Source organism: Spinacia oleracea, chromosome 4, assembly GCF_020520425.1.
Source record: "Spinacia oleracea cultivar Varoflay chromosome 4, BTI_SOV_V1, whole genome shotgun sequence".
Lineage (NCBI taxonomy): Eukaryota > Viridiplantae > Streptophyta > Magnoliopsida > Caryophyllales > Amaranthaceae > Spinacia > Spinacia oleracea.
In genome coordinates this window covers 153,152,247-153,180,220 of record NC_079490.1, presented here as the reverse complement: position 1 = coordinate 153,180,220, position 27,974 = coordinate 153,152,247, and the positions used below count along the sequence as shown (strand labels likewise).

At 37.6% G+C, this 27,974-nt stretch overlaps 2 protein-coding genes across 5 annotated transcripts; both read left to right on the top strand.

Moving 5' to 3' along the window:
- The first annotated feature begins 6,988 nt into the window (after nucleotides 1-6,988).
- Nucleotides 6,989-10,574, top strand: LOC110777511 (ABC transporter G family member 22). 4 transcript variants are annotated; one of them, XM_056827700.1, is made up of 11 exons: nucleotides 6,989-7,134; nucleotides 7,415-7,724; nucleotides 7,809-7,921; nucleotides 8,002-8,222; nucleotides 8,325-8,480; nucleotides 8,552-8,735; nucleotides 8,882-9,175; nucleotides 9,250-9,528; nucleotides 9,630-9,914; nucleotides 10,020-10,127; nucleotides 10,224-10,574. In XM_056827700.1, the coding sequence occupies exons 2-11, from the start codon at nucleotides 7,427-7,429 to the stop codon at nucleotides 10,461-10,463; spliced, it is 2,178 nt and encodes a 725-aa protein (XP_056683678.1). In that variant the 5' UTR covers nucleotides 6,989-7,134; nucleotides 7,415-7,426; the 3' UTR covers nucleotides 10,464-10,574. The 4 variants fall into 4 exon arrangements, with proteins under 4 accessions (XP_056683678.1, XP_021837813.1, XP_056683677.1 ...); XM_021982121.2 differs by lacking the exon at nucleotides 6,989-7,134 and adding an exon at nucleotides 7,139-7,277; XM_056827699.1 differs by lacking the exon at nucleotides 6,989-7,134 and having other exon boundaries at nucleotides 7,214-7,724; nucleotides 7,821-7,921.
- Nucleotides 10,575-11,173: 599 nt separating this feature from the next.
- Nucleotides 11,174-12,369, top strand: LOC110777510 (uncharacterized). Its single transcript, XM_021982119.2, has 2 exons — nucleotides 11,174-11,260; nucleotides 11,941-12,369. The coding sequence occupies exons 1-2, from the start codon at nucleotides 11,174-11,176 to the stop codon at nucleotides 12,367-12,369; spliced, it is 516 nt and encodes a 171-aa protein (XP_021837811.2).
- Nucleotides 12,370-27,974: the final 15,605 nt, after the last annotated feature.

Genomic DNA, 27,974 nt, shown 5'->3' with positions numbered 1-27,974 from the left:
TGATCCAATAAATCCAACATCACAAATCACATGATCGTTCACCAAAATAAACATGATTCCACATAATGTAATTCACATCATCAACAATCATGTAATGTCATTGACAAAAGGTGTGGTCGCCCTAGACTTGTACGTACCTTGAATACCTAAGCGTAGGGGCCCCTTTGCAATAACGAGCACTCAACTAGAAATCACCTCCTATCATCAAACTAATGAAACTTAAATTATTTCCATGTTCATTAAATTTTCAGCAATTTTATAAAATTTAAAACCTCCTTTAGACTTTAGAATTCAATTGTTTTTCAATAATAAAAACGTTTCAATTTGCAAAATCAATCCCTAGTACGAAAACATACTTTTTCCGCCTTTAAAACCAATAAAAATCAACACTTTAAACCTTTGTTCAAATCTGAAAATATAATTGATTACCATAATTAAAATCATCACCTAATTATGCTAATCAATTGACTCATCATAGGTTAAAACCCTAACTTGAAAATCCCAATAACACTAGTTTATTATCATAAAAATCAATGCTTTATTCAATAAACAAATATGAAAATTTATCCTTTAATAATTAAAACAAGCCTAATGAATCACAATACGCAAATCCTCAAACCACGGTATTCATAACCGGTTCCCAGCATTTTAATTACTCAAAACAATATTAATATAATAATTTAAAATACGGAATTTAAATAGAATAGGTAAGGAAGAAGAGAATTATACCAATCCGGCCTATAGCACGGAACAACCACGAATTAGAGTGATTGGGCGAAAAGGAATTGGACAACGAACGAACAAGTAACAACGTCAACACACAACGCACCACTCGTGGGCGTGTGTGCAGCGATGAAGAGGAACGGGCAGCAGGGGCGCGCAACAGTGCTGGCGAGAGGGGAGCAGCGCGCTGGCGCGGGCGAAAGGAGTGAGGGAGTGTGGGCGCGAGGGCGAGAGAGAGAGGGAGTGTGGGCGTGCGGCTGGGCGAGGGAAGGCAGCAGCGGCAGCACCACACAACAACAACACACGCGCACAAAGGGGGATGGGCGTTGTGCCGTGCAAGGGGCACGAGCAGCAGCGGGCACTCGTGTGCGGGACGAGGGCCGGACGAGCAAGGAGGAGAGAGAAAGAGGAGTGTTGGGCAAGAAAGAGAGAAAAGGGGTTTATGACAAAATAGGGGGTCATTTAATGATGGGGGAGTCCTATTTATAGGCTCCCTAATCCCTTGATGGGCTAGGCTTAGGATATTTGAGTTGGGCTTAGGAAATAAATGATTTGGGCTAGCTTAGGATTTAAATTAAACTCTATTGATTGGGCTCGTTTAATAAAACGAATTGGACTTTTTATTTAAAACCCGAAGCTTTAAAAATCTTTTGCAACTCATTTAATTTCCCGACTCAAGAATTAAATTTGTTTCGTAATTAATTAAAATAATAAATATTCTAATTAATTAAAATACATTAAATAGAATGCATTTAAATATTATTTAAATGTTAATAAATGGTAAAATGCTTTATAAATATAATAAAATATACTTATAAATATTATAAAAATACGAGGTATTACAATTCCGACGGCCTCTACTTTGGCCAGACCTCCGGCAGACCTCCGACGACCCAAATTCCGGGTAGCCACCACTACGGCGAGGGAAATTTTTTTTTTGTCCGGTAAAACTTACAGAGGCTTCTTCTGTTTGAGCTTCCACCATGGTAGAGACTTCTGCAATTTAAGCTCGTAGCATGGTAGGAGCTCAAACTGCAGAAGTCTCCACCATGGTGGAAGCTTAAAATGAAGAAGTCTCCATATTAATTCAATTTTAATTACTGTTGAACTTGAAACTATTATTCCGGAAAATATTAGGTAGACTTTTTCGTTGTAAGCTCGCACCATGGTGGAGACTTCTGTTGTTTGAGCTTATACCATGGTAGAATCTTAAAACGAAGAAGTATTGACCGGAATATTTTCCGGAATCATTATTTCAAATTCAACAATAATTGCAATCGAATTAATATGCAGGCTTCTTCATTTTAAGCTTCCACCATGGTAGAGACTTCTGCAGTTTGAGCTCCTACCATGGTACGAGCTTAAACTTTAGGTAGAAGTCTCTACCATGGTGGAAGCTTAAAATGAAGAAGCCTCTGTAAGTTTTGCCGGACAAAAATGAAATAAAATTATCTCTTGGGATGACGTGGATGTTCCCCCAAATGACTCGTACAAGAATTTTGACGCATTTTTTTGCCAGAGATTTGCGTCGCCGAAAAAAGTGCTCCGGTCGGAGTGGTGGTTGTCGGAATGTTGGAAGGTTGAAGGTAAGTTAATTGTAACTTGTAAGATTGGAGGTAAGATGGTGAGTGAAGTAAGGTAAAAGGTAAAAATATGAAAGAGTAGGAGGGACAGTTAGGACATTTAATAGGACGGGTGAGTAATAGTGGGGCGGGGTTTAGTAAGCCCCTGACCTAAACCCATGTTTTGACCGACCTGATTATAACTTGTACTTGGCTCGCAGTGCAACACTCACCTACTTGACCCGTAACCGAAATAAACCAGTTCATATTCTTTCTAAAAACGATGTTGTTCAAACCAAATTAAGATTGTCCCAAATCGAATAATGACCCAAACTAAAACCGACCATAACCTGAAATGATAAATGATTTGCGTCTCTCAATATCCAAGTAACTATCATTCCGAATCTGATCTAACCCGAAAATCACACATATTCGACATCGATCATCCGACCCTTACATAATACTCTACCCAACCGCACAACAAACATAGATATTTCCCTAGACCTAATCTAGTTCGGTTAATTTTTGTTTGTTTGGGTGATTACGAGGGGTAGGCCGCCAAGCCGTAAAGATTGGTTGCTTAATATTCTTTCAAAATTCTTGAATTGGGTCTTGGTTTGTTCTGATTAATGGGCCAACCCATGCCCACTTTACAATTTCCCAACACAGTTTTGAATATGGGCTTATCAAGAAACAAAACAGCCAAATTCAAGAGTTCGACTCAAGCCAAGATGGTCCCAAGTGGACTGACCGACCCAGACCCAGTGACCCTTGAGCTAATCCATTGGCTGTTGTGATGTATCTCTATCAATTGATTTAAGTGTGGCCGGTTTCAAGTTTCAACGTTCGTACAATTTCTAAGGCTAATTTTACTTCCAACGTCTATTTCATCCTTCTAATTTTAGCTTTCAAGCTATAATAATTCATCAAATACGTCACTTAACCTTTCCACTTATAGAAAAAGAAGAGTTTAAAGGGAATTACAAATATAGAGATATGAATCTACACCACAAATCATTACCATTATATATTGGCAATTTGACAGTTTGACAATGTTTGTCAATGTGATGTTAATTTACAATAATTACATAAATTTCACGTACCCTTAGTTTACTAGTACGGAGTATTACATTATTTCATGGTCCTACTTACCCGTGGAGTATTACTTTCCTCGTTTCATAATAGATATGTATCATATTTACCTTTTACCCTGTTTAAATACTAACTTTTACCATCAATATTTTTAATTACATAATACTCCGTAATATAACTTAAAAAAAATAGATATTTGAAAATATTTTTTAAGATTAACTCAATAACAATTAAAAAAATAGAATTTGTTTTTACAAGTAATAAAAATTGTCAAAATTAAATGAATAGTGTGAAAAGTTAATACGAAGTATGATGCATGTATTTGAAGAACATAGGTATTATAACGGATGTAAAGAAAGATTAAATAACGTAATAAAGAACACAAAGATTTAACGTGGTTCACTTACAATGTGTTAGCTACGTCTACAAGTGGGGAGGAATTTTTTATTGATCTTGAGAACATAATACAACTAGGTTATGACCTAGAGAGTTTATGAGTACTCTCTAAACAGATGCGGAAAAAACCAGAAAATAGGCACAAAACAGATAACCCTAGTCCAGAATAACAGATACCGTAAAGTTCGGGGGTATTACCCCGAACCCCCATCGAGGACCACGTTGCTTCCCCGAACCCCTAAACCAGGGGCGTCGCCCCTGAACCCCAACTTGCTGACCAAACAACGAGATTACCGTACTGAAGTGTTACAGTAATAGACTTGACCGATTCAAGACATTATTCTTACCACAGGAAATATGAAACTTCGAGTTCTGACACGCAAATATGCAATTAAATACTCCGTATAACTTTTATTAAGTGTAAAGGGAAATTGAAAGGGAAATTGAGAGGGAAACTTTATGGAATGTCGACATGTCGTGCATATATGGGTGTTTCTTCATTGGAGGACAACAATTTGAGGAGCTATTTATCTCATTCTCCGTACGTTGCAACTAGATTGATTTGGAATAAAACTAATTATTGTCCCGCGCGATGTCCCGGTGACTATATGTAATATGAGAATTGATCTTGATTGGGTTAAATAAAAATAATTACGATAGTTTGGTATTAAATACTTACATATAATATGAGATAAATATTTGTACATAGTTTATTTTTATATTTTATTTATGTAAGGGTGATTCAATATAAAATTTGGTTAAACATCTTAGTAAGCTAAATTTAAATTTAAAATAGAGTAGTTTTTTGTTATGTGTAATACTCTTTTTTTATTGCTCAAGGTAAACTTACATGAACTGGCCTGCTAAAAAAACGTAATCATAAATGAACCTAAATGAAAATGTAAATGAAAAAAAATTAAGTATAATTTAGTTTCATAAGAAAATTATTAAAATGTATAATTATGATAGACATTAAAGTTTTAATACAGGGTATTAATAAACATAATTTATATGGTTTGAATTTCTTAAATATCATAAGTTGTATTATTGGATTAGTGGTTAAAGTTCTAACTTATGAACATGAGGACATGGGTTCAAGCATTGATATTTGCATTACTTCATCATTTTGCAAGAAAATATTATATGTCAATGTGGTTATGCCATGTCACTTGTCATCTAATGGTGGCGACATGTGGCGAGATGGCATGAAATGCCATTGAGATTTAATAATAGTATAGATTTCCTTTAGTTTTGTAGGTAGTTTAAACTAGGGGTGGTTATTCGGGTTAATGGGTCGTGTTTAATTTTAGGTTTGATTTCGATTTAATTTTCGGGTTTTATAAAGTAATATCAGAAATAGTGTAAAACTTGATATTAAAATAAATGGGTCAAATCGGGTCGAATTCATGTCATTCGACACATTCGAGTTCGATTTAGGTCGGGTTTAGGTTTCTCTCTTGCCGAGTTCGAGTTGAGTTATCGAGTTGGTTCAGACATTGCCAACACTAGTTTAAATTCTTCACTTCTTGGGTAGTGGCAGTGCTATATTGATTTTTGAGTCATGGATAATCCCCCATGCCGCAACAAATAAAAATAAGAACCTATGGGGTATTAAAAAAAAAGGTTTGCCGAATATTCCTCATTTATTTACAATATCACTTCGTAATATTCTGGTTGCTGATACTCAACTTTAAAATCCTACCTCCGTCATTTAGGGTATTCCTAGGCGCATAGCCATTTTCAAGGTTAAAGTGCCGGGTCTATTATTAAAATTGGGTGTATTAGTGTATATAATCAAGAAACAATTGATATTGACAGTCCCAACTATGGCCACTTCACTTTTAAAGGTCCCAACTTTTGATTATTCTAGAGTGGTCTCAACTTTAAGGTGTGTTTTCCCAGAATGGTCCTTTAGTTAATTAAACTGTTAATTAAGTTGATTTAAGCATATCATACTATTTCATTTACTTCATTTAATTAAAAAATATGATTATTGCACAAGAGATATGAGTCTTAATTAAGTTATTTAGCACTTAATTTTAACTAAGGGACCATTTTTGGAAAGGACTCTCTATAGTTAGGACCACTCTGAGATAATCAAAAGTTGGGACCTTTTAAAGTAAATCGGCCATAGTTAGGACTGATAATATCAATTTTTCCTATAATCAATTGATCATGCATGTATCGGGTTCTTCCAAATCTGTTACAGGGGATTACGACGTACCGAAGCTATAACAATATTGCATGGACCTGAATACAACTACAGTAGTAAACATTTAACAACAATGGGCTATTGTTCAATTATGTAGGTTCCCTCTAAAATGGGGCACCGATTTCTGGCCTCATATGTATTTTCTGAATCATAGATGTACATTTTTGGACAAACTATATCACATTTCAAAAGTTCTAGTAAACTTATTGTAGATGTTCATTATTATGGTAACTTTTAATTGATTTTGAAGTAATTTTAACATGTTTTGATTAACTTTAGTATGTTAAGTGATTTTTTTGTAAACAAAGTTTTTGATAAAATATTATTGAGGGGAAAATATATTATTGTACTGTGTGTTCATACGTCTTTGTTTATAATAATACAAACTAGATATTGTACGCTTCGTAGATTTCCTAAGTCATATAGACTTCTATCTTATATCATATAGTTACGATATAACACAACTTTACCACATACGATATTCACGTTATCCTAGATGATATTTTATCGATTAAAAATACTTTCGTTTCAGTATAACTTTTGATAATTTTTATATACGTATGTAACTTTAGGCATACTTTGCATTACTCCGTACTTATTGTGTATCCTCTTATTTAAAAGTTTATGATCACATTTTCACACCAGACTTTTCCAGTAATTTGCAGTAATAAATAAGCGAAAATGATAAAGGTCGCAACATGGAGTACATAGAGTGATTTCAGTATTTCACTTTGGTGCTTATTCGTGATCGTCCGAATTTGATTTTATCCGGACTATAATGATTAATTTTTTATTTTTTTTGAAAAGAATTTCACATAACCAGCTTATACTACGTATATAATTCAAAAAATTTAGCACACCTCCTTGGTATGAGTATATCACCAAAAATCGAAAAGTATAGCTCTCACAGTGGAGGAGCAGAACCATTTTCTACCAAAATCATTTTCTACTATGATGCTCTAGAAAAATCTACGTAGTCTAAACAAAAACATCAAGCATGAAAATGATTGAAAGAAACGTAGTACTATACCAAAAGTTGGATTGATGAATCCATCACTTTGTACAATATTGACTAATGTGTGATACAGTATTTCTTGGAAATCTTCTCAGACTACAGTATTTGGAGTAATAGCCATATATTATTAGAGAGTATGTACAACAGTAAAATTACTGTATAACCACAGTATTTTTCCTATATAATGGCTTGATCAACCACCTTTCTTCTTACATTCAAACTCGTTTTTCTTACTGAACAACTTGTGCACCTGCCTTAAACTCTTAATGTACTACTGGTAGTAATATTTTTGTCCAAGACGGCAAGACACATACTATAATCGGATTCATTTTGTTGTTAGTCTTAATGTTATGTTTTTGACAATTGACAATTGACAATATAATTTGAGTTGTGTATGTATCATGTATGTTTCAGTTGTGCAATCCAATGAGTGTAATGGAGGTGAACGAAGGTCCTAGCTCGCCTAAGCAAGGAAACGACAAGATTGGTGAGGGTGCAGGGTTTTGTATGTTGAGAGGAAGAAGCCTTGAATCAGAGAAATGTTCGAGTATTAATGGAGCTATTCGTAAGACAAAATCGTTCAACAGTCAAATCTTAATCAATACAGATGAACTTGTCAAGAATGTCTCAAGAAGATTTAACAGCATTGGTTTCCCATCTAACAACCATTTCAATATTGCTTTTGCATTTCAAAGAATGTCCTGTCCTCACCCTCAACTTTCTGGTATTAATTAATTCGTAATTAATTATTTATTTGATTCCAACATAATTATATCACTGCATCCTTTAATTTTGTTGCGTAAAATAGATGGTCCTGCAGCTGATGAAACAGGACAAGAAGAAACTGAGCAGCAGGACATGAGTCCAGATTCAAGCATGCGCAGTTGGAATATTGAACCAAGTTTACCAATATGCCTAAGGGTACTAAACTTAGTTTTATGTTACTAATTAATACTCAACTATAGAGTTTAACAATAATATTAATATAATTTGTTAAACAGTTTGAAGATGTCAAGTTCAAGGTAACAATGAACTCGGAAGGTGAAAAATATATACTGCATGGAGTAAGTGGGTCAGCCACTCCTGGAGAACTTCTGGCCATGATAGGTCCTTCAGGCGGTGGTAAAACGACTTTACTAAACCTACTTAGCGGAAGGCTTAAATTTAACAGCGGCACCATCACTTATAACAACCAACCTTACTCTAAGTCACTAAAGCGCAAGTGTGTGATACTTATATATATTTTTAATTATTATCTACTTAATTAATTAAGGTTTTATGAGAATGAATCTGAGTGATAGTAGAAAATGGATCAATGTAACAGGATTGGATTTGTAATGCAAGATGATGTTGCCTTCCCTCACCTTACTGTCAAGGAGACCTTGACTTATGCTGCTTTGCTTCGTCTTCCAAACACACTCACCAAAGACCAGAAAAGAGACAGAGCCATGGAAGTCATTACTGACCTCGCCCTAGAAAGGTACATCAAATTTAACAAACATTACATTTCTATCTATCATTTCTTGAACCTAGCTAAACATGGTATTTTAGGTGCCAAAATTCTATGATAGGAGGTGGACTTCTCAAGGGGATATCAGGAGGGGAAAGAAGACGGGTTTGCATTGCAAATGAAATCCTTCTTAACCCTCCTCTCTTACTCTTAGATGAACCTACATCCAGTCTTGATTCAGCTAGTGCACTGCGAATTGTTCAAATACTTCACAACATTGCTAAGGTACTTTAAACGTATATTCACCAAACAACACAGCCTCAGGCTTATTTTTCAGCTCAGTTCAGTTCAGTTCAGTTCAGCTTAAAAGAACAGGACCTTAATGGTCAGATATGTAAATAAAGCATTGAATCGAATATAATGGTTGACAGACAGGAAAAACAGTGGTGACAACAATTCACCAGCCATCAAGCAGACTATTTTCCAAATTCGACAAGCTTATACTAATCGGTAAAGGGAGCTCTCTATACTTTGGAAAAGCATCGGAAGCAATGATGTACTTCTCATCGATGGGTTGCTCACCACTTAGACCTATGAATCCCGCTGAGTTTCTTCTTGATCTTGCAAATGGAAACATGAATGACAAATCCGTTCCTTTGATTTTGGAAGACAAATTGTCACCCACTAATTCAACACAAACACCATCTTCACTTGAAGTCCATGAGGTAATTAAGTCCTCATAAAAATTCTCTGCTACAAAAATCAGTTTATGACTTGTATGTATGTATACATTATGCAGTATTTTGTGGAGGCCTGTGAATCAAGATCTTCTAAGATAGGAAAGTCAAAACTGTCAATGTCTACAATTCAACAAAGTGAAATGAAATCGAGTTCATCAAAGGAGCTGGGAGCAAGTTGGAGTGATCAATTTCGCATTCTTCTAAGCAGAGGGATTAAGGAAAGACGACACGAATATTTCAGTAGCGTTCGTGTCATACAAGTTGTTTCAACTGCTATCATTATGGGATTGATTTGGTGGCATCCCAATCATTCATCCTCTGTAGATCTCCAAGATCAGGCAATTAATACAAATATTTCATCTAACAACTTCAAAAGATGAAGTACTCCGTAATAATTATTAACCTGTGTTGTGTTGTTTTGTTTTCTGCACTTCTGCAGGCAGGGTTGCTGTTCTTCATATCTGTATTTTGGGGTTTTTTCCCGTTATTAACAGCCATTTTCACTTTCCCACAAGAGAGAGTTATGTTAATAAAGGAAAGATCTGCTGGAATGTACAGACTCAGCGCGTATTTTGCTGCTCGGAACATCACTGATCTGCCTTTGGACCTCATATTGCCCATATTTTTTATGCTCATTGTGTATTTTATGGTGGGACTGCAACCAAGTTTTGCAGCATTTTTCCTCACTTTACTAACCGTTTTCTTAAGCATTGTGGCTGCCCAGGTACTAAATGAGTAACATTAAAATTTCTTCATACCTCTTTACTGTTCTTAATAATAATAATAATAATAATAATAATAAAAAAAACTCTGCTTGGAAAATTTGCAGGGGCTAGGCCTAAGTATTGGAGCAGCATTCATGGATATAAAGAAGGCAATGACCTTGGGATCAGTAATCATCATGTCTTTCATGCTCGCGGCTGGATTTTTCATCCAAGTAAGTAACCAATCTTCAATTGTAATACACTTGAATTCTATAGAATCAACAATATGATTTGGATTGTAATAAGAAATGAATTAATTGTGTATACAGGATGTGCCATCATTCATGTATTGGGTGCGTTACGTGTCCTTCAACTATCACATATTCCGTCTGTTGCTAAAGATTCAACATGGGTGTTCAAAATCTGGTAGTTGTGAAGCTCCTGTAATTAAAGGAGTAAGAGTAGATTATTCTGGGAAAGTTGAAGTTGCAGCCTTGATAATCATGATCATTGGATATAGATTCCTAGCTTACTTGTTTCTCAGAAGAATGAAACTTAAGGCAATATGACTGCGAACGATAATATGTACTACGTACTACGTAATGCATGCGTATGGATCATACTGTAGTTCTGTGTTCCTTGGTTAGTATCTTGATTATTGTATGCTTAATTATTCTTTACTGTTCTTTTCTTTTTCATGTTGCTACCAAATGTTAAGATGCACTTCATTGACCTATATGCAGACATCCGCACAAGCACAAAACAAATAAATTCTCAAATGCATACATTTTAGTGACAAAACTAATTAGCACAAAACAGAAGTAGTTACCCATTTAATGTGTTACACACCCACAATCAGGTATGTGTTGTTGAAAACAACCAAACTCAGAACTATATAATTCATGTACTTAAGAGAAACTTAATTATCAGCAAAATAAATCCAATAGATTCTTCGGCTACGTTCTATTCACCTGATTTCCACTTATTTTTCATGAACTTATCTTATCTGTCTGAACTTATTAGAACTTATCAAAACTTATTTTAGTTATAAATTGTACTTGGTCAACCCTTATTTTTCATGAACTTATTTTTCCTGAAATAAGTGGAAATAAGGTGAACAGAACAGGGCCTTAAAGCTGCAATCATCTGAGTCCCAATTAACTACATAATCAAATAAAGGCAAATTAATACCTTTAGAAGCAACATCAGTAACAGTTAACAGCTTAGATTCTCCTGATTTGAACCTTAACTTGCTGATTTTGCGAGCTATCCATAGGAAATGTGTAAAATTAAAAGGCTTAGAGTTTGTGTGGTTCGAATGTTCTACTTGGTTATACCTTTCGGCATGGAATTGGGCCGGGTTTGGGTAATAGGGTGGAGAACTTTCTAGGGATAAGCCCAACCTTTCTTGAGACTTTTGTCCTTAAACCCCGATCGTTAGAAACTTGGTTGAATTTGATAAGCAAATGGACCATATGGTTAATGGTTTGAATTTCATAAATAGGGATTAGGGACTTAGGGCATGTTTATCAAACACCTTGCTTTGGTATTTAAGAGAGACAAGTGAATAAAAAATACTCCATTCGCCCCAGATTACTCGTTACACTTCTAAATTAGGAAAGACCTCACAATTATTATATTGTCTGTCTCTTCCAACTGGAATTTTTTTTGTCCCCACACATCAATTAAAAAACAAATATGATAAAGGTTGCAACATGCAACCTTTAAGCCGTGTCACAATAATGAAATAACATGCTTATTGATAGACTACGTATATTTTGTAATTCGCATTTATATTCTCTTTGTAAATATGGAAAGCACATTAGGTCCCTAACCCTAATGTAATTAGCATATAAGCGCTTGTTTACATCAATAATAATCACGCAATATATTTCTTATATGGTATCAGGCTAGGTCTACCAGCCGCTATTAATCTTCTCCCTTCTTCTTCTTCCTTCCATCTCTCCCTGACTGACAACAAATTTCACCCATCTTTTGCCGTTAACAATGTGAAAAGTTTCATCCAATGTCACCCTTGATATGTAGAGCTCTCAATACAATTCTTGGGCAACCTTGTTCAAGATTCACGCAAGAGCTTATCAGGTTCTCGACCACATTATCAAACCTTCTGCAACTCCAACAAGCAAGAAGAAAGCCTCGTCCACCGAGGCCTCCACCACCGAGGACCCTGATTTGTGGGATCGCTTTGATGCGATCGTCCTACAATGGATATACGAAACCATCTCTAATGACATCCTCCACACTATTCTCGAGCATGATGTCACCGCCATGGAAGCTTGGAATCGGTTAGCCGATCTCTTTCATGGCAATCAAATTACCCCTGCTGTCCAACTCGAGAATCAGCTTTCTCAGGTTCATCTTGATGATTTTCTGAACATCACTACATATTGTCAGCGTATTAAGATGTTGGCTGATCAACTCGGCAACGTCGGGGCTCCGGTTTCCGATCAATGAAAGGTGCTTCAACTTGTTGTTGGTCTCAATGAAGCCTATGGTGGTGTAGCTACGTTACTCCAGAACATCAGCCCTTTAGTTTCTTTTTCCAAGGCATGATCAATGCTGGTTCCAGAGGAGTCGAACCTCGATAAACGTGCTTCCCACGACGCCGGTGCCGCGCTTATTGTCGGTGCAAACCCACCGGACGATCCCCCTGCCCCAGCTGCACGTGGTGGCCACCAAAACAATAATAATAACAATCGCAGGGGTGGTGGCCGCGGACGTGGCAACAACAACAACAGTAACAACAATAGGGGGCGCGGTGGTCGTGGAGGGGGTCGCGGCACCAACGGCGTGCCCTTCCCAAGAGCCTGCCACACCACAGGCTCAACCATGGCCGCCTGCGTGGCAGTTCCCTCCGTCGGGAGCTTGGACCCCATAACCTTGGGCAACACCTCCTTGCCCCTATCCAACAACTTGGCAGCAACGTCCTCCTCAACCAAAGCAATCTGGGATTTTAGGTGCACGTCCTCAAGCTTATCAAGCTTCTTCCCTCCTAGCACCGGATATGCACCTACTGACATCGAGGCAGTGATGTACACTCTCTCACACACACCACCGGATGAAAATTGGTATATGGACACTGGCGCTACCTCCCACATGACCGTTAATCCAGGTACTCTCACGTCTTATTTTAATTTGAGCACTAATCATGAAATTGTTGTCGGAAATGGCCACTCAATTCCAATTCATGGTTATGGAAGCACATCCCTTACCCCACCTAACCCTCCCTTAAATTTGAATAATGTTTTGCATGCTCCCGAACTCATTAAGAACCTTGTTTCTGTTTGCAAATTTACTAATTGATAATTCTTGTTCTATTGAGTTTGATCCTTTTGGGTTTTCTGTGAAGGATTTATGGACGGGGAAGCACCTAATGAGATGTGAGAGCTCGGGAGATATTTATCCTATCACCAAAAATTGGGCCAATTTTCCTACTGTTTTTACTGCTTTATCACCTAGTCTTTGGCATAGCCGTTTAGGGCATCCTGGGGAATCTATTTTGAATTCTCTTCGTACGTAGTAACAATTTTATTGAATGTAATAAGGCCCGTAATTCTTTTTGCACTTCTTTACCTTTTGGGAAACACATGAAATTTCTATTTCAGAATTCTAATTACATTATTGCCATTTGAAATTGTTCACAGTGATTTACGGACTTCCCCAATTTTAAGTTCATCAGGTCACCGGTATTATGTCTTGGTTTTGGATAATTATTCGAATTATTTGTGGACTTTTGCAATATCAAATAAATCACAAGTTTTTTCGATATTCCAAAAATTCAAAGCCTTTATCAATACTCAATCTGAAAGGGATGTCAAAAAATTTCAATGTGACAAAGGGCGGGAACATGACAATGGGTCTTTCAATTAATTTTGTGAACAATATGGGATGCATTTTCGTTTTTTGTGTCCTTATACCTCCCCTCAAAATGGTAAATCTAAGCGAAAAATCAATTCCATTAACAACATTGTTCGGACTCTCCTTGCTCACTCTTCTATGCTCCCCTCTTTCTGGCATCATGCTCTTCAAATGGCAACTTATCTTCTCAACATTCTTCCCACAAAGGTTTTGGGATATAAATCACCGACTCAAATCTTCAATCAAAAAAATCCAACTTACACTCATCTTCGTGTATTTGGATGCTTGTGGTATCCTCTCTTCCCTTCCACCACCACCAACAAATTACAAGCACGTTCTACACCGTACGTTTTTTTGGGCTACCCTTCTAATCACCGGGGTTACAAGTGCTAGAACTTGTCAAATCGAAAAATAATAATTTCCCGCCATGGCATTTTTGAGCAAACCTATTTTTCACTTTCTAAGGTCCATTCTCCAACCCCCACCTCCTATGAATTTCTTGATGTACACTCTCCGTACCTTATTTCTCAAATGCAACATGCCAACAGTGAGCCTCAACCACTGGCCCAACAATCGAAAGCCTAGACGCAGGCCCAACTGGTTGATGTGCTTTCTCCTTCACCAATCCAGCAAACCCCAAGCCCAAAAAACTCACACACCCATTCCCTCTCTCTAGCGATCCACACTGATGCCCCCCCTCTGCCAGCTCGGCCCAACAACCCACTACTCCTCTCCCTCAAGCCCAATTTGCCATCCCTCCTAGGATATCAACTAGAAGTCAACATGGTATTTTTAAACCCAAGAAGCTTTTTAATTTGAGCTCCACCACTTCCAATTCCATTTCTCCAATTCCAAAAAACCCGGTAAGTGCTTTAAATGATCCGAATTGGAAATTGGCCATGTTGGATGAATATCCTACTCTAATTGAAAATAAGACGTGGGAATTAGTACCTCGTCCTCTGATGTGAATATTATTCGTTCTTTGTGGATTCTTTGTCATAAAAAGAAATATGACGGTTCTTTTGAGCGGCATAAAGCCCGTCTTGTAGGTGATGGCCAATCTCAGCAGGTGGGAGTTGATTGCTTTGAGACTTTTAGCCCGGTTGTCAAACCGACAACTATTCGAGCTGTGTTGATCATCTCTTTATCACATTCTTGGCCCATTCATCAGTTGGATGTCAAGAATGCTTTTCTCCATGGTAATCTCACCGAGAAAGTATATATGCATCAGCCCATGGGATTCCGGGATCCCACACATCCTGACTATGTTTTCTTGTTGAAGAAATCACTTTATGGCCTAAAACAGGCTCCCCGAGCATGGTATCAGCGTTTTGCGGACTATGTTTCCTCTATTGGTTTTTCTCACAGCAAGTCAGATCATTCTCTATTTATTTATCATCGTGGTACTGACATTGCCTACATTCTGTTATATGTTGATGATATTATTCTCACTGCTTCTACTGATGCTCTCAGAATGTCCAATATGTCTCTTCTGAGTTCTGAGTTTGCTATGAAGGACTTAGCTCCTCTCAGTTATTTTTTGGGCATTGCAGTTTCTCGGCATGCAGGTGGTCTCTTTCTTTCACAAAAGAAATATGCTGAGGAAATCATTCAGCGAGCAGGGATGACAACCTGCAAACCCTCTCCCACACTTGTTGACACCGGCTCCAAGCACAGTACCACCGCAGGCACCCCTTATGATGACCCCACTCAATATTGCAGTATTGTCGGTGCTTTACAGTATCTCACTTTCACCAGACCAGACATCTCTTATGCAGTCCAACAGGTTTGTCTTCACATGCACGATCCGAAGACAGAGCATATGAGCGCTCTTAAGCGCGTTCTGAAGGAAATAGTGCCCTTGGTCCAAGTATGCATTCAATGTTAAGTCTAATAAATGCGGTTCAGTATTAATTAACAAGTTAATAATTCAGTGAGATCAAGTGAGCTGAATGCCTAGCTAGAGGCCGCTTCAGTTCAAGTGGAATTAATGATATTAATCCACAGCTTACTCTTTCCTGAACCCGTAGGGTCACACAAATAGTACGTAAACGGATCAAGTATTTAATGGCATTAAATACTCCATCTATGGATATTCGAAATCGACGGATCTTTGTTTCAGTGGGAGCTGAGATCGTCACAAGCAAGAAAATGAATACTCCGGAAACGATGATATTGCCGGAAACGGAAATATGGATCGTATCGGAAATATAAATATTATCCAAGTCGTAGATGTTGCCGGAAACGGAAACATGGTACGTATCGGAAAATATTGATGGAAATGGAAATATTGCCGGAATCGGAAATATTGCCGGAAACGGAAATATTGTCTGAATCGGAAATATTATCGGAATCGGAAAATAATTCCGGAAACGGAAATATTAAATATTTGTTCAAAACGGAAATTAATTCCGGAATCGGAAATATTAAATATTGTTCGTATCGGAAATGAATTTCGGAACCGGGATTTTAATCGGAAGCGTATCGTACGAATAAGCATCGGACGAGGCCTGCCGGACGAAGGCCCAGCACAAAGCCGGGCCATCGCCCAGCAAGCCAAACGGGCGCCGCACGCCAAGCCAAGGCAGCGCCCAGGCCCACCGCAAGGCAGGCCCAGTGCGCGCCAAGGCCATGGCTGCGTTGCGGGCCTCGTGGCGTGGGCTGAGCGCGCGCGCGCATAGGCGCCCCTCGTGGGCTGCCGTGCGTGTGTGTGTTTGTGTTCATGCACGATTCCTAAAGCTATTAGGATTTGGTATATGATTAAAATCCTAATCCTAAAAGGATAAATTAATTAATTAGAGTTCTTATAGGATTCTAGTTTAATTAATTCGTATCCTAGTAGGATTCCAATTCCCTTTCCATACCTCTATAAATAAGAGCCTAGGGTCATAATTTATAGATACAATTGAAGTATTCAAAGGGTAAGTTTTTGAAAGAAAATTCAGCCATACACTTGCACTAACCTAGCCGAAAATCCTAGCACCTTAAGGGCGATTCTAGTTGGTCAATCTTGAGGCGGATCCGGACGTACTGTGGACTATCTACGGAGGGACGACACTTGGAGTCCTAAAGACTTGTTCTTGTTCGGTTCGGGCGCAGCTAGGGAGGGCACGCAACAAAGTGTATGCATCTAAACTATGCTAAATGATTATGTGTAAATAATATGCTTTCCTGGCTTTATGGTTTTTCCGCATGATTTATGTTTTGTCATATGAATCATAACCTAACACGTTCTGCGATATATTCAAGGTACTATTGATTTTGCTTTGCATCTTTACAATTCGCCTGTTACTTCTCTCATCTCCTATACAGACGCAGACTAGGGTGGTTGCCCAGACACTCGACGCTCCACCTCCGATTATTGTGTTTTTCTCGGTCACAATCTGATTTCTTGGTCTTCCAAATGACAACCCACTTTATCTCGGTCTAGTGCAGAAGCCGAATATAGGGGGGTCACAAATGTTGTCTCCGAATCTTGCTGGATCCACAACCTTCTTTTGGAACTATCTCGTCCGATCCGCAAAGGTATATTAGTCTACTGTGATAATGTTAGTGATATTCATCTCTCAGGCAATCTCATTCAACATCAACGCACTAAACATATCGAAATGGACATTCACTTTGTTTGTGAAAAGGTTTCCCGGGGTGAGGTCCGTGTCTTACATGTTCCTTCTCGTTAGCAGATTGCCGACATCTTTACTAAAGGCCTTCCGCGCGTACTCTTCAATGATTTTCGGGACAGTCTAAGCGTCTGTGAGCCTCCCGCTTCGACTGCGGGGGTGTGATATGAAGGAAATAATGCCCTTGGTCCAAGTATGCATTCTATGTTAAGTCTAATAAATGCGGTTCAGTATTAATTAACAAGTTAATAATTCAGTGAGATCAAGTGAGCTGAATGCCTAGCTAGAGGCCGCTTCAGTTCAAGTGGAATTAATGATATTAATCCACAGCTTACTCTTGACTGAACCCGTAGGGTCACACAAATAGTACGTAAACGGATCAAGTATTTAATGGCATTAGATACTCCATCTATGGATATTCGGAATCGACGGATCTTGGTTTCAGTGGGAGCTGAGATCGTCACAGGCAAGAAATGAATACTCTGGAAACGATGATATTGCCGGAAACGGAAATATGGATCGTATCGAAAATATAAATATTATCCAAGTCGTAGATGTTGCCGGAAACGGAAACATGGTACGTATCGGAAAATATTATCGGAAATGGAAATATTGCCAGAATCGGAAATATTGCCGGAAACGGAAATATTGTCAGAATCGGAAATATTATCGGAATCGGAAAATGATTCCGGAAACGGAAATATTAAATATTTGTTCGAAACGGAAATTGATTCCGGAATCGGAAATATTAAATATTGTTCGTATCGGAAATGAATTCCGGAACCGGGAATTTAATCGGAAGCGTATCGTACGAATTAGCATCGGACGAGGCCTGCCGGACGAAGGCCCAGCACGAAGTCGGGCCATCGCCCAGCAAGCCAAACGCGCGCCCAGCCAAGGCAGCGCCCAGGCCCACCGCAAGGCAGGCCCAGCGCGCGCCAAGGCCATGGCCTCGCTGCGTGGGCTGCTGCTCGCACGCACACGCATGAGCGGCCCTCGTGGCTGCCGTGTGTGTGTGAGTTTGTGTTCATGCATGATTCCTAAAACTATTAGAATTAGTATATGATTAAATTCCTATTCCTAAAAGGATAAATTAATTAATTAGAGTTCTTGTAGGATTCTAAGTTTAATTAATTCGTATCCTACTAGGATTCCAATTCCCTTTCCATAACTCTATAAATACGTGCCTAGGGTCACATATTTTATGAGATTATTCAAGTATTCAAAGTGAGTTTTGAGAGAAAAATTCAGCCATATTTCTTACCTAAGAGTGCCGAAAATTCTAGTACCTTAAGGGCGATTCTAGTTGGTCAATCTTAAGGCGGATCCGGACGTGCTGTGGACTATCTAAAGAGGGACGACACTTGGAATCCTAAAGACTTGTTCTTGTTCGGTTCGGGCGCAGCTAGGGAAGGCACGCAACAAAGAGTATGCATCTAAACTATGCTATATGATTATGTGTAAATAATATGTATTCCTGGCTAAATGGTTTTTCCGCATGATTTATGAATTGTCATATGTATCATAACCTAACAGTGGTATCACGAGCCTCTTATTATTTTCATAATCTAAATTGCATGAACATGGTTAAATATTACAAATTTGCAAGAATTAAAAGGGGTGATTAATTTTCGTAATTGTTAATTAATTGCAAATTGCGTTTATTTAATTATACGTACGCAGTTTTTCGGCAGTTTCTTCGTTACTCATCCAAATCGAGTGATTTTTGTGTCAATTCCGCATGTAAAAGGCATTCTAAAATTTTGACAAAAATAGTACTTTTCTGCCGAACCCAGAATTCTCAAATTCGAAGCCTAACTATGACTTTTCGAAGGTTTTAGTTTTTCGAATGCTAAATTTCGTAAATTTAAGATGTTAAATTAAATATTTGCGATTCTTGTTGATAAATCTTGAATTTTTGATTGACCTACTGTATATGTTTAACAAGTTTGAATGCCTAGCCTTGTTAATTATGCAATCTAATTTGTAATTATGATTAATTTGTTGAAAATTAGAATAATTTAGAATTAATTTGATTTTCATAATTAATTATAATTTAATTAGAAACCTATGATTAAAAACCACCATAAAAATTGTAAATTTATGATAAATTTTAAATTTTTATGACCTAGGCTTGAATCCATAATAATCGGAAATCAATTGAATAATAAATTTTCGAATTTTCGCCCTAAAATTATGAAATTAATATTATTTATTAATTTGTCATTAATTTTATATATAAATTTTAAATTTTTATGCGATTCGTTCATATAACTTGCACGCACAAAGCAATGGACGCTTCGTGTTACCCTTAAGGGGTGTTGTATAGTGCGGGCATGCGACGACGAGCAAGGGAGCTCGTCGCCCGTGCGGCACGAATGCAATGAGCAGGGGCATGGTGCACGAGCACATGGCAGCAGCCCTGCCTTGTGTCGTGGGCCACGAGCTATGGATGAATGGGCATGGGCGAAGGCAAGGCATGGCAGTCGCGTGTGGGCAGCAAGCGAGCTGCGCCACAACGCGCACTACCTCGCGCAAGCGCGCGCAGCCTCGCGCGCAGCGAGCGCAAGCTCGCGTGCCACGAGCGCTGCGCCCAGCGTTGATCGCGCGCAATTGCACGCGCACAGCGAGCGATGGCTCGCGTGCATCAAGCGCTGGAGCGCGCGCAGCAAGCGCTGGCGAGCGCGCACAGCGAGCGATGGCTCGCGTGCGTCGAGCGCTGGCGCACGCGCAGCGAGCACCACTTGTGCGATGGCTTGCGATGGAAGATGCAGCAGCTATGCGACGAGCGCATGGGCTGCGCGCACATGGCCAGCGATGGCTGTGTGCGTGTGGCCCATGGGCGTGCGATGCGTAGGGTGTTTGCGTTGCGATTAGATCGTTTTGAATGTTTAATTTGAAATTTTTCAGTTTACGTAATTTTAAATAATTTTTGAAATTAATAATTTAAATTATTTTCTTGGATTTTAATTTTGAATATTGTAATTATAATAAATTTTATTTATTCTAATTATTTTACTAAAATTAAAATCATGAATTAATTTAAATACGACTGAAATTAAATTAAACTTTTTGGATTTAATTATAAATTCATATGAGCTTTAAATTTTAATTAAATTTGTATGTTTCCGGTTAGACTAGAAATACATTTTTATGTTTAAAATTAGTAAAGCATACGAATTTATTGGTTTAAGTGGGAGCCCTTTTAGTCATAAACTCTTGATTAGGTCTACAAATCCTTAAGGTTAAAACAACTTGATTAGAATTAATAAGGACTGAATAATTGGTAGATTATTGGTGCCCTTGATTAATTGCTGCAAATGTTTACGTGATGCATAATGTGTTTTACTAACCAGCTATGTGGGCCATTCATGATAATGAATGGGTGAATGGTATATATTGTATATGTACTGTTTTGCAGGTTATGAAGTGACTAGTATGGCCCAAATAGGATAGAAAATATGGTCTGCGCACCATTAATTTGAATGTAATTGGTCCAAAGTACCAAAGTTATTTTTCAATTCAAATATGGTCTGTGTACCATCAAATAGTTGTAATTAGTTATACCTTATCCTATTTGAAGAAAATGGTGCCTCCCACGGAGATTTTCAAGACGGACTTTGAAGTCAAAGCTTCAAGATGAAGTCGGGCCATACTAGATCACATTTATCTTATGCATGCTTTAAGTTATTTATTGCTTTAAATATGTCTTAATTATGCATAAGATTGTGGCTTGATTATGTTGCATGATTAAGGATTTTAGTTCACTTAAAATCTAACCAACATAGTAAGAGCCTTAAGTTCCAAACTTAAAAATTGAGTTAAAAGGTGCCATGCCAAAATATACACTTGCTTGGATATCCTTTACATCAATCTAGTAATAGTTTTCGCTCAGCGAGGTGTTACTTATTGGTCCTAAAGGGGCAAGGTACACAAATAATTGTGAGTACATGTTAGTTTTGGTGAAACTCAACGATATAAGTAAGGAGTCCTTTTATGTCGTGGCAAAATCGATAGGTTTACCTAATAAGTTCTTAGACGTACCTATCAACCAAGAATAGTTTCTAGACTATTAGCAAAAGGCTTTTGCTTACCTAAGATGTTCTAGGATTAAGTCGACAAACTGTGCTTAGTTCTTCAATGATTTTAGGATCTTGGAATCATTTTATTCACCCCTGCCGGAACACATAATTCGAATAAAATGCTAATGACTTGTTTAAATTGCATGATTGCTTTCATTTTCAAGTTATTATTCATGATAAATGTTTAGACTTTGCATGCTTCAATGTATGTTTTAATTATTGTTTATAATTAAATATCTTGCACTGCAATAAATCCTTTTAGAAAGGTAACAGTAAATTTCCTCGATTGGTAGTGAATTCAAGAACGATTCACGGAAATGAGAGAAAATGAGCAATTTAAAATGTACGTTTCTTTTCGCGACTTTTATGGTTGTTTTCGAATATCAAAATCGAATGGCAAACCAATTGGTGCTTGTGAATTCAAAATACAATGTAGTTTTGAGATCATAAAGCATTGAGTTTAAACGCTCAGCTTTACCAATGGTTAACAACCTAAAATCTTTTTTCCATTTAATTCTCGAATGAGTCTAGTCCCTAGACATTCGAATAGATCGATGCTTAGAGAACTTTAGAAGCTTCTGGTAAGATCATCTAGTTGAAACAGAATATTCAACATAAATAAAATGGTAAGAACTCTGTTGGAATGACATCGGACATGTCTAACAAAGTATAAAAGTCAACACTATAGAATTCAATTCTTAAGACTATAAGAAAGGGTACAAGAAATAGGAAAACAAGGAACAAATGAAAGGAATTTACGATTCCGTTTCTACCTATAAGTTTATTTTTAAAGAGAAGTGACCTAGCAATCAAACTTCCTTGGTATCATATACCGCTTGAGGTTCTTACTTCGGTAATAACTCAAACAATGGAAGATAGGATACACTAATGACCTACAAGTGGGAAATGAAGCATGGCAATGCTACATTAGTTGTAGGGTCATCTAGCTTGTTTTAAGTCCTTTCAAAGGTTGGAACTTAATGGCTATTTTGTTCCATAATCAGCATACCTAAATTTCTGCTTCAAACACAGAAAGACTCACATTCAGAAGAACAAAAACAATGTTTGTTTGTTTGTTTATTTGAATGAAATGGTCAATTACAGGTTGAGTCAATATGCTTGATTAAAACAAACAACTCTTTAAAGAACTTTACTAGGTTCAAATCAACCCCTTGATTTGAGTTCCACTAATCTTTGGCATTGTTGCTTAGACCATATCAACAAATTAACATTCAAAAGCTCTATTTTAATGGACTTTTGAAAGTTCATTGATTTCTAGATCAATTTAAGACGACTAGTCTTACTTGTTGAAAGTAACAAAAGATATGAACTATTGTTAGAACGCCTAGACAATAGAGTTCAAAGCTAAAGAAAGGTTTTATGACTTTATTATTTCACACAGATTTGAGTGAATATAGGTTTATTTACTCAATGTGATATAAGTTTGAATCTGTTTGGCTAGTTCAAAGATTCAGAAGTATAAATCCCACTTGGTAAGAAATCATAAAGATCTAGGTTAGATCATGTTGATGATTACTTAAATCAAGAATGATCATCAATGATTGTGTAGTAAAATTCACAATCTAGCTCCATAAGATATGGCATATCTAAGTTGGAATGATCGAAGTCGATTAGCACTTGATTCGATCAATGATGGATCATAAAGACTTTTCCTTTAATTTCTAAAACAAAATGCTCAACTACCACCAAACTAAACTAAATTCGTCAAAGCTATAGAAAAGAAATTTCAGAATATCTTTTCGATAATATATATCTAGAGAGTTGCTAAACTCAGTGGGAGCTTAGTGTTTGTTATTCAACAAACAAAGGCCCAAGTATAGATATATGTTTCATTGTGATTTATTCAAATGAGACACAAGGGTATTGTTTCTACCACGAATTTTTGAGAACATAATGTTTGTTTGCTCGAAATAATGTCCTTTTTGGAGATTCGTTTCCAAAATGACAAGTGGGAGAAAATAGACCTCGAAAGTCTTCGAGGCAAACAAAAAACAAAAACGGACATTCCGGAGGCTTTTCGAAGTGCTTCAGAAAATCCGAACTTATTCTTTAAGGACTTTAGAAGTAACTTTAAAGAATAAACATCTCTTAGAAGACTTTACAAGTGCTTCAAAGAGAATAGAATATTCAAAGGACTCTCAAAGTGCCTGTTGATATTCTATTGTTTGATGTTCTATACCCAAGTAGGCATAGAATTCAAGTCACTGAAACTATGAGATTCTTCTATTAGATAGTGAAGAAACATAGAGATCAGGTCAATGAAACTATGAAATTCTTCTATTAAATAATGAAGAAACCTACAACTTGCAGTCAAACTATTATCATATAGATTAATGAGTTTGTGACTTGTAAGAAAGCTATAACGAAATATAGATTCCCTAAAATGGTTAGAGGCCATATATAGACTATATGTTTAATGAAGGAAATAATGCCCTTGGTCCAAGTATGCATTCTATGTTAAGTCTAATAAATGCGGTTCAGTATTAATTAACAAGTTAATAATTCAGTGAGATCAAGTGAGCTGAATGCCTAGCTAGAGGCCGCTTCAGTTCAAGTGGAATTAATGATATTAATCCACAGCTTACTCTTGACTGAACCCGTAGGGTCACACAAATAGTACGTAAACGGATCAAGTATTTAATGGCATTAAATACTCCATCTATGAATATTCGGAACCGACGGATCTTGGTTTCAGTGGGAGCTAAGATCGTCACAGGCAAGAAATGAATACTCCGGAAACGATGATATTGCCGGAAACGGAAATATGGATCGTATCGGAAATATAAATATTATCCAAGTCGTAGATGTTGCCGGAAACGGAAACATGGTACGTATCGGAAAATATTATCGGAAATGGAAATATTGCCAGAATCGGAAATATTGCCGGAAACGGAAATATTGTCAGAATCGGAAATATTACCGGAATCGGAAAATAATTCCGGAAACGGAAATATTAAATATTTGTTCGAAACGGAAATTAATTCCGGAATCGGAAATATTAAATATTGTTCGTATCGGAAATGAATTCCGGAATCGGAAAATTTAATCGGAAGCGCATCGTACGAATAAGCATCGGACGAGGCCTGCCGGACGAGGCCCAGCACGAAGCCAGGCCATCGCCCAGCAAGCCAAGCGCGCCGCACAAACAGCCACGCCAGGCCCAGCGCAAGGCCAGGCCCAGCAGGCCCAGCAGGCTGCGCAGCGCGCACAGCACGCGCAGCGCGCAGCGCGCGCGGGCGCTGTGTGGGCTGCTGCTCGCGCGCACGCATGGGGCCCATCGTGGCAGCCGTGCGTGTGTGTGCGAGTGTTTGTGTTCGTGCACGTTTCCTAAAACATGCAGAGTTCGGTTAATGATTAAATTCCTAATTCTATTTGATAAATTAATTAAATTAGAGTTCTTGTAGGATTTTAGGTTTAATTAATTTGTATCTGAATAGGATTTCGATTCCCTTTCCATACCCCTATAAATATGAGGCTAGGGCTCACAATTTATAACGAGTTTCAAAGTATTCAAAAGTGAGTTTTTTGAGAGAAAATTAAAACACACATCTTGCTCATAAAGTGCCGAAATTTTCTAGTACCTTAAGGGCGATTCTAGTTGGTCAATCTTAAGGCGGATCCGGACGTGCTGTGGACTATCTATGGAGGGACGACACTTGGAGTCCTAAAGACATGTTCTTGTTCGGTTCGGGCGCAGCTAGGGAGGGCACGCAACAAAGAGTATGCATCTAAATTATGCTATATGATTATGTGTAAATAATATGTTGTCCTGGGTTAATGGTTGTTTCCGCATGATCTATGTAATGTCATATGTATCATAACCTAACAGTGGTATCACGAGCCCCTTATTATTTTCATAATCTAAATTGCATGAACATGGTTAAATATTACAAATTTGCAAGAATTAAAAGGGGTGATTAATTTTCGTAATTGTTAATTAATTGCAAATTGCGTTTATTTAATTATACGTACGCAGTTTTTCGGCAGTTTCTTCGTTACTCATCCGAATTGAGTGATTTTTGTGTCAATTCCGCATGTAAAAGGCATTATAAAATTTTGACAAAAATAGTATTTTTCTGCCGAACCTAGAATTCTCAAATTCGAAGCCTAACTATGACTTTTCGAAGGTTTTAGTTTTTCGAATGCAAAATTTCGTAAATTTAAGATGTTAAATTAAATATTTGCGATTCTTGTTGATAAATCTTGAATTTTTGATTGACCTACTGCATATGTTTAACAAGTTTGAATGCCTAGTCTTGTTAATTATGCAATCTAATTTGTAATTATGATTAATTTGTTGAAAATTAGAATAATTTAGAATTAATTTGATTTTCATAATTAATTGTAATTTAATTAGAAACCTATGATTAAAAACCACCATAAAAATTGTAAATTTATGATAAATTTTAAATTTTTATGACCTAGACTTGAATCCATAACAATCGGAAATCAATTGGATAATAAATTTTCCATTTTTCGCCCTAAAATTATGAAATTAATATTATTTATTAATTTGTCATTAATTTTAAATATAAATTTTAAATTTTTATGCGATTCGTTCATAAAACTTGCACGCACGAAGCAATGGACGCTTCGTGTTACCCTTAAGGGGTGTTGTATAATGCGGGCATGCGACGACGAGCAAGGGAGCTCGTCGCCCGTGCGGCACGAATGCAATGAGCAAGGGCGTAGTGCACGAGCACAAGGCAGCAGCCCTGCCTTGTGTCGTGTGCCACGAGCAATGGACGAATGGGCATGGGCGAAGGGCGAGCCAAGGCAGTCGCGTGTGGGCAGCAAGCAAGCTGCGCCACAACGCGCGCTGCCTCGCACAAGAGCGCGCAGCCTCGCGCGCAGCGAGCGCAAGCTCGCGTGCCACGAGCGCTGCGCCCAGCATTGCTCGCGCGCACAGCGAGCGATGTCGCCCGCCCAGCGAGCGATGTCGCGCGCCCAGCGAGCGATGGCTCGCGCGCCCAGCGAGCGATGTCGCGCGCGCACTGCGAGCGATAGCTCGCGTGCGATGAGCGCTGGCGCGCGCAGCGAGCACCAATGCGTGCGGAGGCTTGCGATGGGGATGCAGCAGCTATGCGACGAGCGCATGGGCTGCGCGCACATGGCCAGCAATGGCTGTGTGCGTGCGGCCCATGGGCGTGCAACGCGTAGGGTGTTTGCGTTACGATTAAAGATCGTTTTGAATGTTTAATTTGAAAATTTCAGTTCACGTAATTTTAATTAATTTTAAAATTAATAATTTAAATTATTTTCTTGGATTTTAATTTTGAATATTGTAATTATAATAAATTTTATTTATTCTAATTATTTTACTAAAATTAAAATCATGAATTAATTTAAATAACGACTGAAATTAAATTAAACTTTTTGGATTCAATTATAAATTTATATGAGCTTTAAATTTTAATTAAATTTGTATGTTTCCGGTTAGACTAGAAATACATTTTTATGTTTAAAATTGGTAAAGCATATGAATTTATTGGTTTAAGTGGGAGCGCTTTTTAGTCATAAACTCTTGATTAGGTCTACAAATCCTAAAGGTTAAAACAACTTGATTAGAATTAATAAGGACTGAATAATTGGTAGATTATTGGTGCCCTTGATTAATTGCTGCAAATGTTTACGTGATGCATAATGTGTTTTACTAACCAACTATGTGGGCCATTCATGATAATGAATGGGTGAATGGTATATATTGTATATGTACTGTTTTGCAGGTTATGAAGTGACTAGTATGGCCCAAATAGGATAGAAAATATGGTCTGCGTACCATTAATTTGAATGTAATTGGTCTAAAGTACCAAAGTTGTTTTTCAATTCAAATATGGTCTGCGAACCATCAAATAGTTGTAATTAGTTATAGCTTATCCTATTTGAAGAAAATGGTGCCTCCCACGGAGATTTTCAAGACGGACTTTGAAGTCAAAGCTTCAAGATGAAGTCGGGCCATACTAGATCACAAATATCTTATGCATGTTTTAAGTTATTTATTGCTTTTAAATATGTCTTAAAATGCATGAGATCAAAAGCTTGATTATGTTGCATGATTAAGGATTTTAGTTCACTTAAAATCTAACCAACATAGTAAGAGCCTTAAGTTCCAAACTTAAAAATTGAGTTAAAAGGTGCCATGCCAAAATATACACTTGCTTGGATATCCTTTACATCAATCTAGTAATAGTTTTCGCTCAGCGAGGTGTTACTTATTGGTCCTAAAGGGGCAAGGTACACAAATAATTGTGAGTACATGTTAGTTTTGGTGAAACTCAACGATATAAGTAAGGAGTCCTTTTATGTCGTGGCAAATTCGATAGGTTTACCTAATAAGTTCTTAGACGTACCTATCAACCAAGAATAGTTTCTAGACTATTAGCAAAAGGCTTTTGCTTACCTAAGATGTTCTAGGATTAAGTCGACAAACTGTGCTTAGTTCTTCAATGATTTTAGGATCTTGGAATCATTTTATTCA